The 15,601-nt window shown below is 44.7% G+C and overlaps 1 protein-coding gene across 3 annotated transcripts in view; it reads right to left on the reverse strand.

The window, feature by feature from the left end:
• Nucleotides 1-1,274: 1,274 nt before the first annotated feature.
• Nucleotides 1,275-15,601, reverse strand: part of KPNA6 (karyopherin subunit alpha 6) — a 59,377-nt gene continuing 45,050 nt past the window's right edge. For all 3 annotated transcript variants that reach the window (XM_061389293.1, XM_061389284.1, XM_061389304.1), the window contains 9 exons: nucleotides 14,833-14,964; nucleotides 13,310-13,398; nucleotides 12,440-12,539; nucleotides 11,956-12,119; nucleotides 11,709-11,787; nucleotides 9,960-10,085; nucleotides 9,517-9,644; nucleotides 8,382-8,560; nucleotides 1,275-6,478 (listed from right to left, as the gene is read on the reverse strand). In XM_061389293.1, coding sequence (XP_061245277.1) covers nucleotides 6,291-6,478; nucleotides 8,382-8,560; nucleotides 9,517-9,644; nucleotides 9,960-10,085; nucleotides 11,709-11,787; nucleotides 11,956-12,119; nucleotides 12,440-12,539; nucleotides 13,310-13,398; nucleotides 14,833-14,964 — 1,185 coding nt within the window. In that variant the 3' untranslated portion in view covers nucleotides 1,275-6,290. The remainder of the gene's footprint in view (nucleotides 6,479-8,381; nucleotides 8,561-9,516; nucleotides 9,645-9,959; nucleotides 10,086-11,708; nucleotides 11,788-11,955; nucleotides 12,120-12,439; nucleotides 12,540-13,309; nucleotides 13,399-14,832; nucleotides 14,965-15,601) is intronic.

The following is a 15,601-nucleotide window of genomic DNA, read 5'->3' on the forward strand; positions in this document are numbered from 1 at the left end:
GGCCAGATTCTCCAGGCCAGAATACTGCAGTGGGTAGGATAGCCTTTCCCTTCTTCAGGTTATCTTCCTAACCCAGGAATCGAACTCAGGTCCCTCCCCGCATTGAGAGCCAGCTTTTTTTTTTAACCAGCTGAGCCATAAGGGAAGCCCAAGAAAACTGGAGTGGGTATCCTATCCCTTCTCCAGTGAATCTTACCAACTCAGGAATCAAACCAGGGTCTCCTGCATTGCAGGTGGATTCTTTACCAACTGAGCTCTCAGGGAAGCCCTGCTAGGTAATGAGTAAAACAGACAGGCAAGGAATAAGAAAATTTGATAGAAAAATGGGTTAAAAAGTTACTTTTTCCTTTGCTATAAGAGGAAATGGGAACAACATTAATATCTGCCAGAGAGCCCACTGGTAATGGTGGTAAACAGTAATAGAACTCTTGCAGATTGTCTTCAAGCAGAAACTCAGGCCTGGAGTGCCAGATATTTGGGGGTGGGGAGGCTTTTTTTTTCTCTCTAGTTGCGGCGCACACTGGTTGCCAAGCAGGGGCTCTAGAGCACAGTCTCAGTAATTGTGGCACGTGGACTCGACTTGCGACCTGCTGGCTTAGTTGCCCTACAGCCTGTGGGATCTTAGTTCCTGGACCAGGGATCAAATCTGCATTGGAAGGCAGATTCTTTACCGGTGGACCACTACAGAAGTGCCAGCTACTTTTAAATACAGCTGCATCTTTTAATGTTGGCAATGAATTAAAACGTAAAATGCACTCAAGCCAACTAAAACCTTCCTTTTGAGTTGTATCAACTTTTTGGCTGCTAGTCTAATTGCTACATTAGGAATTGATGTAAACCAAAGTGAGTAGTTTATGAACTACTTTGGGCTCAGTGGGCTGTGAAGTAGTGATGAAATGATGTGAAAATCTTAGAGAAACTCTAGAAAATGCAAACTAAACCATAGTGAGATGGAACTCTCATCAGTGGTTGCTGAGCTTTAGGCAGAAAGGAGGGATTCCCAAGGGGCATGTGGTGATAGGTATGTTCACTATCTTGATTGTGGTGATGGTTTCATGGATGTAGATTTATCAACACTTAACAAATTGTTCATTTTAAATATGTGCCATTTACTGTATGTCAGTTATATTTCAATAAAGCTGATTTCAAAAATGCTTTGTAGCAGAAGCAGGCTGTTAACAATTCTTAATTCCACTTGTTAGGCCATAAATTTAAACACCTTCACTTCACTGACTTCCAAGAAATCCAGTCTAGGATCACTCCAAAGAACACTATTTAGAACTTTGCAACAGGTTTTTATTTTTGCTTTATATCTATTACAGTGTTTGAAACCTAAAGAAATACATTTTCTCTTCAAATTTGGATGTGTATATAAATATCATTTGTCTGGACTCAGCACACTCAATGCCATGGTTTCTTGGCCTATATCTGCTCTGAAATCATCAAGCTTTGTCTGTCTACCCAGGGGCCCTGAGAACATGGAAAACAATAGCTAGAGTTTATAGTTCTTAAAAGCAAAGTAAATTTGGAGAGAAAAACCAGTGAGGAAACAGGTTTGATTCACCTTCCGAGGGTCTGTAGCTGGGAACCCAAGATGTTTCTGAGGGACCTCTGCTGTCTTGGGTAACAGGAACCTCACACCTTATTTGCTTCTTTAGTGGTCCAACCAAAGGCAAGTCCCACAAAAACTGGCTGAAAGAGCCAATACCCAACTCCAGGGCTTGAGGATTCTCGCCACGGCAGTTTTCTCTTCCCAAACCCAGAGGCTGAACATCTGACCTAGGTAGGGATGCAGGGCTTAAGTTTAGCAGAGGGGTTCAGGTATGTGCTAATGTGCACAGCAGCAGTCAGGCTGGCCCAGAAGTAGTAAGGTGGCCCAAACACACTCACGGCCTTTATGACACACTACACAAACCTTTTTCCTGGGGTGTTCTAGGTCTAAAATTTAATGGTGCTTCTTCTAACTCACAGCCAGGTTTGATTCTTTTTTTTTTTTTTCAGGTTTGATTCTGAACATAGCCCAGGCCTGATGCAAAATGCCCTCTCAGAGGAAAACTAACAGCTTTAATTTACAGACTTATTTGGTTTGTACTGACCTCAAAATTCTTCCCTTACCATGGTCTTCATCTAGGGGTGGGGCTAGGGAACAGTCAATGGGATGACTGAATCCTTTATGAAGGCCTTGGCCAAAGAACAGCTATTGCCTACCACATGGATCCCTGCAGGGCCCAATTCTCAGCTTGCTGGCTTAACAGAAAAATAGAAAAGACAGAAAAAATACTGGACAAGATTGGTCTAAAATGTCCAATCCTAAAACAGCTGTGGAAGAAACCTACTCTGAGCAGTTTCTCAAGTCTCACATGTACTTATTTCTAGGATAGTCCTGCCTGGAAGATGTTGCTAGCCTTTCCTATGGTTGTGAGCCTTTCCTATGGTTCGTGCACTGAGCCTTGCACCCTTCCCCAGCCTGCCAAGGAGGCCCCCAGCCAGCACCCTATGGGTCCCTGTAGTGCCTGCAGAGACCTGTAGAGTCTGGCTCCCTCCCTTCAACTGAGAATCCAGAACATGAGCCCCAAAGATGTATCTACTGAAGAATATTCAAGATGATGGACACCAAACTAAGTGAGTCTTGGGGAGAAGAGACGTGGCCTGAACAAATGAGCTGAGAGCCCTTCAAAGAAGGGGGCGTGTGGGAGGAGGAAGTATTGATAGGCATTCATCTCCTTCCCTTCTATTTTGCTAGAAAAGGTAACTCTATTATAATAATAGAGTGTAGGGGGAGGGCAGGCATACATGAGAAAATGGAAGTCCAGTTCATTCTGCTAGAGTTTTCAGATTAAACTGGTCTGGCTTGAGGGAAATGGAAAGTCAGTACCCGAGAGCCTTCTTTTGCTCTTCCCTGACTAAGCATAGTAGCAGCTATAATCTGTGTAGTTCAGCTCTAAAAAATAGAGCTGTTGGAAAGTCTTCCAAGGGAAAAGAGAATGGGAGTAGATCTAGGGGTTCTAGGTAAAGGGGAACACAAAGGGTCCCTGAAAGCTGAAGTCTTCTACATCTGTCCTTGGAAGGGTCCTTTGTACCCACTGCCTGAAGTAAACAGGCTGGCCAGGTGAGGATGGAACCTATGTGGTTCTAACAAGGTTGCAGCCAATACCAAGGCCAGCCAGTCACTGGGGATAGCTCAGTCTTCTAAGACTAGCAAAGATGGGTGGGTGTGGGATGTCCAGAAGGGCTGGCAAAAATGAATAGCTGTTCAAAACAGTACTTGAACACTTTAGCTAAGAAAACGGTTCCTTGTCCCCTAAATCCACACCTAAACATCACCAACCCACCAGAGATTTTAAAATGCAAATAACTGTGTGCCAAACCATTAACTTTTCAAATACAGGTCTTCTCTGGCTGTTCCCTACAGCAGGCTGGGGGGCCCCTTCATCCCTGTAACATCCATTCAGAAATCTGTCAGAAAACTCTGCCTTCACCTGGGCCAGGGTCTGCAGTCCAGAAGGGGGCTGTCCACGAAGAGTGACTGTCAAGCCTGGGCTAAAAAGAAACAATATTTTGCTTCGCAAGATGAACAAAGGAGAGGGGGACACAAAAGATGATGTTACCATCTCAGGGGGCTCGAAGAACTTCACCTGTTAACTGAAAGGAGGGTCAGAGGAATAAAATGGGAAAACATAGTCTGAGGAAGACACTAAACAAAGGAAAGCTCCGAGAGGCCATGTTAGCTGATGAGAAATTTGTCCTCAGGTTGTGCCCTGGGAGACACTTCAGCCTTTGGAGTCCTTGGAGCAAGCAGCCTTCAAGCAGTAACTGATAATCAGAAGAGTCTTCTATTTAGTACATGTCCCAGATCTGAAGCAAAAGTAGGAACAGCTGGGCAAGGCAGGATGTGTACGTCTCACAGGAAGAATATGGCCCCAGTGTCAGGGACTTAACTATTGCTAGAGATACAAGAAGTAGTTCTTACTCAAATGCTCTGGCTGTTGGACAAGATCAAGGGGTGGGGTGACTTTCTTTTGAACTGTAGGAGTAATGGAGTCAGCAGGCCAAGTGAAGAGGGTCCTGCCCCTTGCCTACCAGGGAGAGTGGGGCTTGGTAATTATCATGGCCAAACTGCAGAGGAGCATCTGACTCACTGAGGTGGTATGGCTCTGCTATCACTTTTCAGTGATAACCACTAGTCCCAACCATTTTTCTCAGAAAACGCCTCTGGAGTTGGATCTCAATACTCGAAAAAGAGGGCAGATTCAAAACCAATGGGCAAAAGGACCTGAACTTTTTATCTGTAAGCAGAGTGGCATGGATTTCACCTGAGCCAGAGGTGGGATACGTAGGAATGGGAGCAAGAATGGCATTGTTTCTGGGGAAGGGAAAATACAGCTTGGACCAGGGCATCTCTAACTGATCTCTGTGGGGAAGCAGTGACAGGGCAGACAGAGTGTGCCTTCAGCTCCACCACTGGCCTACACTTAGCCAACAAATTGCTCCACTCACCCCATCAGCTGGGCTTTACTTCATTACTGTGTAATCCACTGATGCATAGAGGCAAGCCAGTGAGGCACTGCAGTAGCTCTACTCAAAGGGAAAAGGCAAGGCATTGGGATTTTAAGTGTCACAGGAAGGGCAATATCCAAACCATGTACAGGGATCCCAATCCAGGAAGTTATCAGTCACTCTCAAAAAAGTCCTGAAGCTGCTGTATTTCTGTAGTGAGAGAGAAAGCCACCTGTGATAACTCACGTGGACAAGGGCATTTGAGACTGAATCTGAGGAGGCAGACTGCTGTCTGGGTTTCCTGATGCGAGCAGGATGCTCAGCTCTCAGGACCAGAGTGGTAGACTTGACCAGGCCCTCGAGCCATTGCTCCCTTCAGGTACTGGGACAATCAGACTAGGCTGACCTGTGATATGAAGGCTCCAGGGCTAAGGGTTTGTCCAGGTGGTAGCCTGGAACCCAAGCAGAGAGATGGATCAAGTTCAGGCTTCCTGAGCCAAAGAACTTCCACATCTCCTTTTGGTCTTCCTCACGGTATCCTACTTATAGAAATTACAGGGACAGTTCTTCCTCTTGAGACCAAATAAGATTGACCTACCTAATATATAGAATATAAAAAAATACAGAACTTTTTGACATTCTCTCCTGTGGAAGTCAAATATACATGATCCACCTACGGAAGAGGAAGAAGAAGGAGAAGAAAGGCCAAAGGCAAGGATCCCCTGGCTATCCCAATACATGACACTCTCACTCCAACCTCCTCTGCAACTTATGGGTCACCCGAGCAAGGACCTTCTCCTCAGGAGAAAGCAAGGACCATAGCCCTCTGTCGCGTGCTTAGGAGAAAATACAGCTACCTCAGAGGTTCATTTCAACTCTGAGGGGAATTTTCAAGTAAACAAATGAAATCAGGTCGCACCATTGGAAGGTGGGTAGGAAACATGGGATCAGTAGCGACACATGGGAAGCCCTGTCTGAAGACCTGTGTTCCTCCTTGCTCACTCCCACTGGTGCACATGCCCCAGCAGAGTGAAGGGGATCTCCCAAACTATAGAGGTCTGGGCAAGGGGTTAGAGGGAGGGAGGGGCCTTTCTTTCATGGTGACCTCCCCCTCAGTCTCTAGTCCCAGACAATGCTGGCAGCTGGGTTTCTTAATACCAGGAACTCATGGCTCTGGGAAAGAGCAATCTTAATACAAGAAAAAATGTGCAAAAGAAAAAATTAAATAATTCAATCCAAGCATACAAGATTAATATTCTGTCAGAGCAAGAACACTTTGTTTTGGATTTCTCCCATCCCCTCCCACCCCCCCACCTCTGGAATATTCCATCTGCTCAAGTACCCAAGATAAGAGTTACACAGATCAGGGCAGAGGACTGGGAAGGATGAAGGAAGATAATAGGGAAGGAAGTCACCACTAAAGAAGAAAAAAATAAAAATTAAAAAAAAAAAAAAAAAAAAAAAGGTGCAAAATTGGTTACCTCAGTCCTCCTTTGTCTACCCCTGGGCTCCTGGGTTAAAGACATATGTGCAGCCAAAATATAGTGTAAGGAAGAAAAACCCAACACGTCCCCTTCTTGTCACAAAACCCAAACATGAGCCTCAGATGGTTCTGTCTGTCCAGAGGGTGCTCCCTCCAGGGAAGGGGTCGGAGCAGGTCAAGAGCACAGTTTCCAGGGCAGCAGAGGTGTGTGGTGGCTGATGGTGGTGGGGCTGGTTTCCCGCCCACCAGAGGGCTGCTCTTCCGCTGGTTGGTGGTGCTTCCCATCCCCTCCCCTCCCTGGAGGCAGACATTATAGCTGGAAGCCCTCCATGGGAGCCTCAGGCTGCTGGAAGATGAACTGCTGTTGCGTCTCATCCACTTGGGGAGCCAGGCTGCTATCATCATCTTCTACACCAAAGTAGTGCTCAATGAGGTCGAAGGCCTTCTGGTAGATCTCCTGGTTCTCATGGCTCTGCAGAAACTCAATTTTATCCAAGCCTATGGTGGCAAGAAGGAAGCAGGGAGATGGATGAACTTGGAGTGCTTTACTATGGGTCCATAAAACATGAATGTATTTTGCCTTCCCTGAGGTATATTAGCATTTATAAACACAAGTAATATGATTAGGTCTCTCTTTGATCTCAAAGAGGAGAGCTGCGATCTTTAGTTAAAATTACATAACTCCAAAGGAAAACAACTAAAATGTCAGTTATTAATCAGTGGTTTAACCTGGGCAAACTGTTAACCATTCTGAATCTCTTGGAGATGAGCAGTGAGTCAATCCAGTACCCCTAACAGAACTTGCCAAGGAAACCATAAACAAAACAAAAAGATAACCTGTACAATGGAAGAAAATATTTGCAACTGACAAGGGCTTAATTTCTAAAACATTATTAACAGCTCACATGGCTCAATAATAACAACAAAAAGCCCAACCCAATCAAAAAATGAGCAGAAGACTTACACAGATATTTCTCCAAAGACATATAGATGGCCAAGAGGCACAAGAAAAGATGTTCAACATCACTAACTATTAGAGAAATGGAAATCGAAACTATAATGAGGTATCACTTCACACCAGTCAGTATGGCCATCATCAAAAGTCTTCAGGGGAATTCCCTGGAAGTCCAATGGTTAGGATCGAGCAGTCTCACTACCAAGGCCTAAATCCCACAAGCCAAGAGGTATGACAAATAAAAAACCAAAAACAAACCAAGTCTACAAATAATAAATGCTGGAGAGGCTATGGAGAAAAGGGAACCCTCCTGTACTGTTGGTGGGAATGTAAACTGGTGTAGCCACTATGGAGGTTCCTTGAAAAACTAAAAATAGACCTACCATATGATCCAGCGATCCCACTCCTGGGCATATATCTGGAGAAAACTACTTTGAAAAGATATATACACCCCAATGTTCATAGCAGCACTATTTACCCTAGCCAAGACATGGAAGCCACCTGAGTGTCCATCAACAGATGAATGGGTAAAGAAGATGTGGTGTACATTTACCATGGAAAATTACTCAGCCCCAAGTAAGAATAAAATAATGCCATTTGCAGCAACATGGATGGACCCAGACATAATCATACTAAGTAAAGCAAATCAGACAAAGACAATTATCGTATGATATCACATATGGGGAATCTAAAAAAGATTGATAGAAGTGAACTTATTTATAAAACAGAGACTCACAACACAAACTTATGGTTAATAAAGGGGGAAAGGTGGAGAGGGATAATTATGAGTTTGGGATTAGCAGATACAAATTGTGTGTGTGTGTATGTGTGCGCGCATGCGCGCGCACACACAGACACAGACACACACACGAGTTGCTCAGTTGGATCCCATGGACTGTAGCCTGCCAGGCTCCTCTGTTCACAGAATTTTCCAAGCAAGAATACTGGAGTGGTTGCCATTTCCTCCTCCAGGGACTCTTTATGACCCAGGGATCAAACCACATCTCTTGCATTGGCAGGATTCTTTACCACTGTGCCACCCGGGAAGCCTTAGATACAAACTACTATTAACAAAATAGATGAACAACAAGGACCTCCTGTACAGCACAGAGAACTTACAAGTATCTTGTAATAAGCTTGTTTATAATGGAAAAACAAAAGAAAGGAACTTGCTAGAAACTCAGCTGAAAACATGCCTTCCAGCTCCTTATCCTATTATCAATTCTGGAGCTTTATTTTTGCATCTGTACCATAACCTACTTACTGGGTACAGCCTATCAGAAAGAGAACTGATCTACTGCTCCTCAGAAGAAATGGAACTTGTGGGATAAAACTTTGCATTCAATGCTGACCACATACCCTCACATACATATACTACTTCAGAGGCTCTGAACTAGAACTGAACTCTACTTATGACAGACATTAGTTTGGGGAGAAGGCACATACCATAGGCTTCCTCGATGAGCCCACAATAGGGATTGACCCCTGAGCCACTGCGCTTGCCCTCTTGCTCTCCAAGCCGAAGGATGTTCTCCAGTCCATTGAGGGCCACTTGCACAATCTTTGAATCCATCACAGTCAGCAAGTCGCACAGGGGTTTGATGCAGCCCAGGGAGACCAGGTACCTGAAGGGCAGAGACCAGTTAAGTTCTAAATCAAGACAAGATAAGGCAGGTGCCAGGCCAGTGCTCGGGGTCCCTGGGTCTCCTTCACACATATCAATGCTCTTAGCAATTCACTCTGCCTGAGCCCTCATAAACACCCAGGCTTTATCTCAGTCTCTTCACCCCGTCAATAATACTGGTTTAGCTCATTTCCATGTAGAAGGCTGCCACAGATTTCTCCTGGTCTGTAATGTGTCCCTGTAGCAGTACTACCTACTCTGAAACATCATTTCCCTGCTTAAAATTTTCACAGTCCAAGTTCTACTCTCAATACAATCAGGCTCCTAAGCTTTTTTAGCTTCATCTCACATTATTCCCTTCCAAGAATATTACATTCCAGTCAAACATGTGAATGTCTCTAGGTTTCTGATTTTTGTACTTTTACTTAGGCCTTTTCCTGTCCAAAATGCCATTCACAAACCTATATCCTCAAAAGCTATCCTTTTCTCCTAAGGTTTTATAATATGCTGAATATACTCCCCCTTCCTAAGCTACAAGCTGAAGGCAAGGTACTTCTCTAATTCCCATCACTCCAACTCAAGTTCATAATGGAAAGCAGAATCAAAGAGCATCTTCACACAAAACAGCTTTCCTATTTACTTCTCCCAAGTATCATTGTCAAAAATGATTTCTCAAGGAAACTGCCCTGAATGAGCCATCGCATGGTTCTCTTTCATTTGTATGAGTAATTGTGAATTATACAGATTTAAATTCTCTTGTGGGTAGAAAGAGGCAGAGGAGAGATGAATGTCTGTGTCTTAAGTGTCCATTCTTTAGGAGGGAAAAGAGGCTACACTCTAGCAGCTTATCAGTTAAACCCTACTGAACAGGGGTAGACCTATCCCAGCAAAGGCAGTTAACATAAGCTGACAGGTAGAGTAAACATATCACTCAAACAATGGGAAGGACTGTGGTACCTGATTTGTTCAGGGGTTCCTCCTGATGTGGCATTGGTGATGGCCCAGGCTGCTTCTTTCCTTGTACGGAACTCTGCTTTCTGAAGGATTTCGATCAATACAGGGAAGATGTTTGCATCTATGACAGCCTGAGAAGAATTGAGGGTTCGGGGGTGGGATATGAGGGAAAAAAGTCATTTCAAGGAGAATAAGCAAATCCAGAACACAAATCAGCTAAGATTTAGACACATTCCCCTTCCTCAAAGTTCTCCTTTGTCCTTCCCATATACATAAGGTGATGCAGAAGAACCTGGGTTCTGCTCCACAGAATCTTTGACCAACAGCATACATTGATCCCAATTTCAAAAGAGAATTTTTTTCATCTAGAAGGCAATATCCCACAAAGTCTTGTGATCCTAGGCCTTTCTACCACCGCTCCTCAATCTCCCAACTGCTTGTTCTACCTGTATCTGAGCCCTGTTGCCAGCAGTGATATTTGAAATGGTCCAACAAGCTTCCTTTCGGATTGACTCCTTGGAGCTGCTCAGGAGGTGGAGGAGGCAAGGGAGGGCTGAACAGTTAAGAATGACCTAGAACACCAAAAGACAAATTGAGATAAATTGGACTTAATCAAAATGTAAAACTTTTGTGCACCGAAAGACATCTTTAAACAGAGTGAATTACACCAGTCACAGAATGGGAGAAAGTATATTCAAATCATATATCTGATAAAGACGAATATCCAGAATACATTAAAAAAAAAAAAAAAGCTGAACATAGTTTAAAATTGGCAAAGGACGTAAACAGACATTTCTCCGAAGAAAATAGGCAGGGGCCCCAAGCACATGAAAGATGCCAGACACCGTTACTCAGTAGGGAAGTGCAAGTCAAAACCTCAGTGATACAGCTTCACACTTCATAGGGCAGTTATTCTGTTTTTCTGGCTGTGCTGGGTCTTCATTGCAGCATCCAGGCTTAGTTGCCCCACAGCATGTGGGATCTTAGTTCCTCAACTAGGGACTGAACCCGAGTCCCCTGCATTAGAAGGCAGGTTCTTAACCCCCAGACCCCAGGGAAGTCTCTAGGATAGTCTTAAAATTATTATATATAAAAATTTATTATAATAATTATAAAATTTATTATAAAAATATTTTTATTCTTAAAAAATCCAGGCAATAAATTGTTGGTAAAGATGGTAAAAAGATGGTAGAAACTGTTGGTAAAGATGTGGAGAAACTGGAACCTGGCACATTGCTGGTGGGAATGTAAAATGGTACAGCCATTGTGCTAAACAGTATGGTGGTTCCTCAAAATCTTTAAACATAAAATTACCCCATGACCCAGTAATTCCACCTCTGGGTATATATCCCAAAGAACTGAAAGCAGGGACTCAAACAGAGATTTGTATGCCAACAGTCAATGCAACATTACTCACACTAGCCAAAAGGTGAAAGCAACCCAAATGTCGATCAACAGATGAATGAATAAACCAAATGTGGCACAGGTGTACCGAGGAATATTATTCAGCCACCGAAAGGAATGAAGGTGTGACATACTAAAATATGAAATGAACTTTGAAAACATGCTAAGTAAAGTAAGTTGAAACAAAAGAACAAACATATATGGTTTGGCTTACGCGAGGTTTCTAGAGGAGTCAAACTCCCAAGAGACAGAAAGTAATGTGGTAGTTACCAGGGGATGACGGGAAGGGGAAACGGGAAGTTATTATTTGAAGAGCACGGAGTTTCAGTTCTGAGTGATGCAAAAGTTGTGGAGATGGATGATTGTGATGGTTAAATGACAATGTGAATGCACTTAATGGCACTGAACTATACTTACTACTAACAGAGGACTAACATGAGGTTACCCATGGGATCCTAAAGGTTTAGTTAGGAAGTAGGGGTGAGGCTCCAAAGATTTTAGTATTTCAAAGGTACCATAACAGAAAAGCTGGGACTTTACCATGTCCCAGGTAGTAAGTCAAGTTATTCCATTCAGTTTTTCTTCAATAGCACCCAATGGATAATGACTTGCTTCCAATTTATACAAAAAGTAAAGGCAACCAAGTTGCCCACAAATCATACAGAGTGGCAGAGTTGGAATTTTTCCTTCAAGCCTATGCTTTCTCTCCTAGATCACACTGCCTCCCCCAGGACTAAAGTCTACGGCAGGGAAGGATTTTGCCCACAGACAGCTCTCCTCCTCCTCCTTACCTGGGTCTGGATGTCATCCCCGGTGACGATGTTACCCACAGCTCTCAGAGCAGGAGAAGCCACTTTGTTATCGTTGTGCCTACAGAGGAGGGAGATGTGGTCAGCAGAGGCCCAGCACCAAGCTTTTAGGTCTGCTGACCACCGAGGCCTGTAGCACTCATGGGTCCAGACCTTTGCACAGGGCAGCAGACTGCTGACTGCAGCTCTGAGCTTGGAATCTGCACCCTTTCTAACTAGGATCACTCACATGAGAAGCTCGACCAATCTCCGGCAGACTCCAGAGTCTATGACTGCCTGGATCTTCTCATTGGGGCCATCAGATAGATAAGAGAGGGCCCAGCAAGCATCTGCCAGCAAGTCTGAGTCGCTGCTGAAGAGTAGGCGAGACAGCACGGGCAAACAGGGGGAGACCTATTGGAAGCAGAGAGAGAGGGGTTCATAGGGGGACAGGGCTACATCAGCTCTACCACTAACTTCCTAACATGTCCGAGCCCTCCTCTACTGCGTAAGTCTAAGGCCCAGAGATTTCTACTACATTAAGCCATCAGGCCCACATTTTCACTTTACCACCCTGGCACATGAGATCACCTACTTCACTGATGATTGCCTCTTTGAGTTTCCCGTGGATTGAGACTCTGAGGGTTCCCCAAAGACTTGAAAACTCCTATGTCAAAATTCCTCCATATGAAGGAAGCTGCTATTACTCAGGAACTGGTAAGAAGCTCTCTTACCTTTGCAAACTCTGGGGGTGGGTTCTTTCCTCGGCAGAGGTTTGACAGGGCCCAGACCGCATTCCGGGTCATTGTCAGTCGTGTGGACTTGGTAAGGAGTCTGAAGGAGACACAGAAGCCAGATCCTGACCAATGATGCCCTTTGCATAGAGCCGTTGTCTATGAGCCCCTGGAGCACATCCAACCAGACCCTACGACTCTAGCCGCCTCACTGTCTTTTCCTACCCATAATTTAAGTGAGTTAGTTTGGTCCAGGGGGCCAACCTACATCTTCATAGGGGATTAGGACCAGATGTGGTTGTTAAGCCCATAGCTAATAAGGACAGAGAGCTGGACCTTGAATAAGCATGCTAAATGAAGTTTTAGTGTGAGGGCTTTAGCTATGCAGTACGGATTGATTTTCTGTGACAGGCCCACGAAAGAGTTCTAATAGTAGCTTACGAGGTTGTGACTTCTGAAGAAAAACTCCTCCTTCTGCTTTGGTTTAGACGTAGCTCTACTTTAAGGGCATAGAGGAAGGGATGGGAGCATCAATATGACCCTGCATGGGGTCTTAGATCTGTGGTTTACAACAGAGCTCTCCAATGTACCTATGCATAAACCCATAGAAAATCAATGCATTTTGCAGAGAAGGTTAGGTTTTTCCAGATGGGCTACTTCTCCCTCTGTCCTCTGGCTCAGAAGCAAAAGACACAGGCCAGTGGCACAAGGCTCTTACTCTCAGAAGATAACTTTTACTCTGTCAACCAGAATGCACTTTTAGTTAGCATTTTTGGATTTACTCATCATCTTAAGGTCAACTGTCCCCCAAAGATCTGCTACATGGCTGCCCTACAGATGCCCCAGGTGCAAATGACAGTAATTACTCACGTTAACAAAGGATTGAGGATGGAACAGTTCAAGACGTAATCTCGGCAAACGGAGCTGTCTCCAGCTATGTTTCCCAGTGCCCAGACTGCCTAAAAAAGCGAGGATGGAACTGTCAGCCACAGAGCCTAGCGGCTTCTGTGAGCACCCAGAGTGACACACGGCGGTGACCAGGACGAACACCCTGCCACGGCCTGAAACATACCCAATAAGCTCAGGCGCCCTCCTTGCTGACATCCTTATTGCATGCTTGCTCTGTGAGGACTTTTCCTCTGAGAATTCCTGGGTTCAGGGGGGAAAGCAGGCTGCCACTGTCCTGCAGCCAGAGAAGCCAAACCAAAAACCTCCTTATCCTCACCTCCTCATCTCCCATAAAAGGAGAAAATGATGGGAAACTTGCATTCTTGTAGTCTCATAGGACCAACCCTAATGTCTTAGTAGAGGAAAAATCCCCAGTACCACTCCACTTCTAGTCAACCAGTAAAACTCCAGCGGAAGAAATGGAAGTAGGGTTTTTGTGATCCATAGATGTTGAAAAATGGGTACTGTGGTATCTTTTTCCCAATACCACCTGACACCCAACATGTGGAGTTTTCTTCTACATCAATTCTCTGATACCGTGTCAGTGAAAAGTGAAAGTCGCTCAGTTGTGTCTGACTCTTTGTGACCACATGGACTATACAGTCCATGGAATTCTCTTAGGCCAGAATACTGGAGTGGGTAGCTGTTCCCTTCTCCAGGGGAATCTTCCCAACCCAGTAATCGAACTGGGGTCTCTTGCATCGCTGGCAGATTCTTTACCAACTGAGCTACCAGGAAAGCCACATCAATTCAGTGGTAGGGGGCTCAGTCCCACAAGACTGGCCTCACTTAGATACTAGTTACAACTCCCAGGTGCCACCTATACTTTTTACCAACTGGCTATAAATTCAGGAGTTCCACATTCTGCAATGATTTACAGAACTCAGGAAAACTGTACTCATGTTTAGCAGTTTAATAGATACAACTCAGGAAGAGCTAAATGGAAGAGATGCAGAGGGCAAGGCATGGGGCAAAGAGTAGGGGCTGCACAGAACGCCTGTGCCCTCTCCAGGCAGGTCACCTTCCCAGCACAGTGAGTGTGCACCAACCCAGATGCTCTCCGAATCTCACTGTTCAAGATTTTTATAACCCAATATTTACCCCCTGTAACATCCCTAGGGAGGTTGGGGAGGAGGGGTGGGAAGAGTGGGGGTGGGGTGGGGTTCAAAGTTCCTATTCTCTAACCCCAAGTTTGGTCTTTCTGATCACTAGCCCTCCCTTCCTGAAGCTATCTAGGGCCCCACCCTGAGTCATCTCAGGAGCACACACTGAGGTGTGTTGCAAACGTGCTCTTTAGGGATAACAGAAGACGCCTGGATCACTAAGAAAATCCCAAGGTTTTTAGGAGCTCTTTGCTCTTAACCTCTTAACTGGGGATAAAGACAAAATACATTTTTTATTATACCGCTGACATCATCAAGAATTAAGTCAAATTTGGGTATTACCTGTTCCTGTACATCCTCAAAGTCCGAGTTAAGCAGCTCTATAAAAATGGGGACGGCCCCTGCTTCAATGACAATTTTGGTCTGCTGAGAGGTTCCAGAGGCAATGTTTGTTAGAGCCCAGGCAGCTTCAAACTGAAAGTGAGATTAAAGCCATGACTGAGAGGTCATTCCAGACAGAGCCGTGCCTACCAGCTGGCTCAGAGCAGCTATGTCTCCTGCCCCTGACTTGAAAAAAAAAAAAAAATAACACAAGCCTTTCCCTCTTCTCCTTTAAAAGAAAGGAAGAATTACTGGCAGTGACATAACATAATAGGAGGACAGAGCTAGGCTTCCATGGTCCCAGGTCTAGTCCTGCACCACCACAGCCCCCATGAGTCCTTGGGCAAGCCACGTTTTTTTTGTTTGTTTGTTTGTTTTTCCTAGAGGTAGAGAGGTTGAAAGAGTTAGGAGAAGGAGAAAGAATGAAAGAAAAGTAGTGAAACCTGGGAGCAACACCAAATCTTTACTATTCCCCCACCACCTCAGTAGGTTGTTGCTGCTGAGTCGCTAAGTCATGTCTGACTCTTTTGCGACCCAAAAGACTGAAGCCTGCCAGGATCCTCTGTCCATGGGATTTGCCAGGCAATAATACTGGAGTGGGTTGCGGCAAGCCATGTTTTGATTTCCTGCACTTCACTTTATTCGTTTCTGAAACCAGGATAAAAGTGAGATGTCTCTCAAGGACCCTTTCAGCCAAATTTCTAATAAGTTCTCGTACAGTGGCTCATCA

The sequence above is a fragment of the Bos javanicus genome, chromosome 2 (assembly GCF_032452875.1).
Source record: "Bos javanicus breed banteng chromosome 2, ARS-OSU_banteng_1.0, whole genome shotgun sequence".
NCBI lineage: Eukaryota > Metazoa > Chordata > Mammalia > Artiodactyla > Bovidae > Bos > Bos javanicus.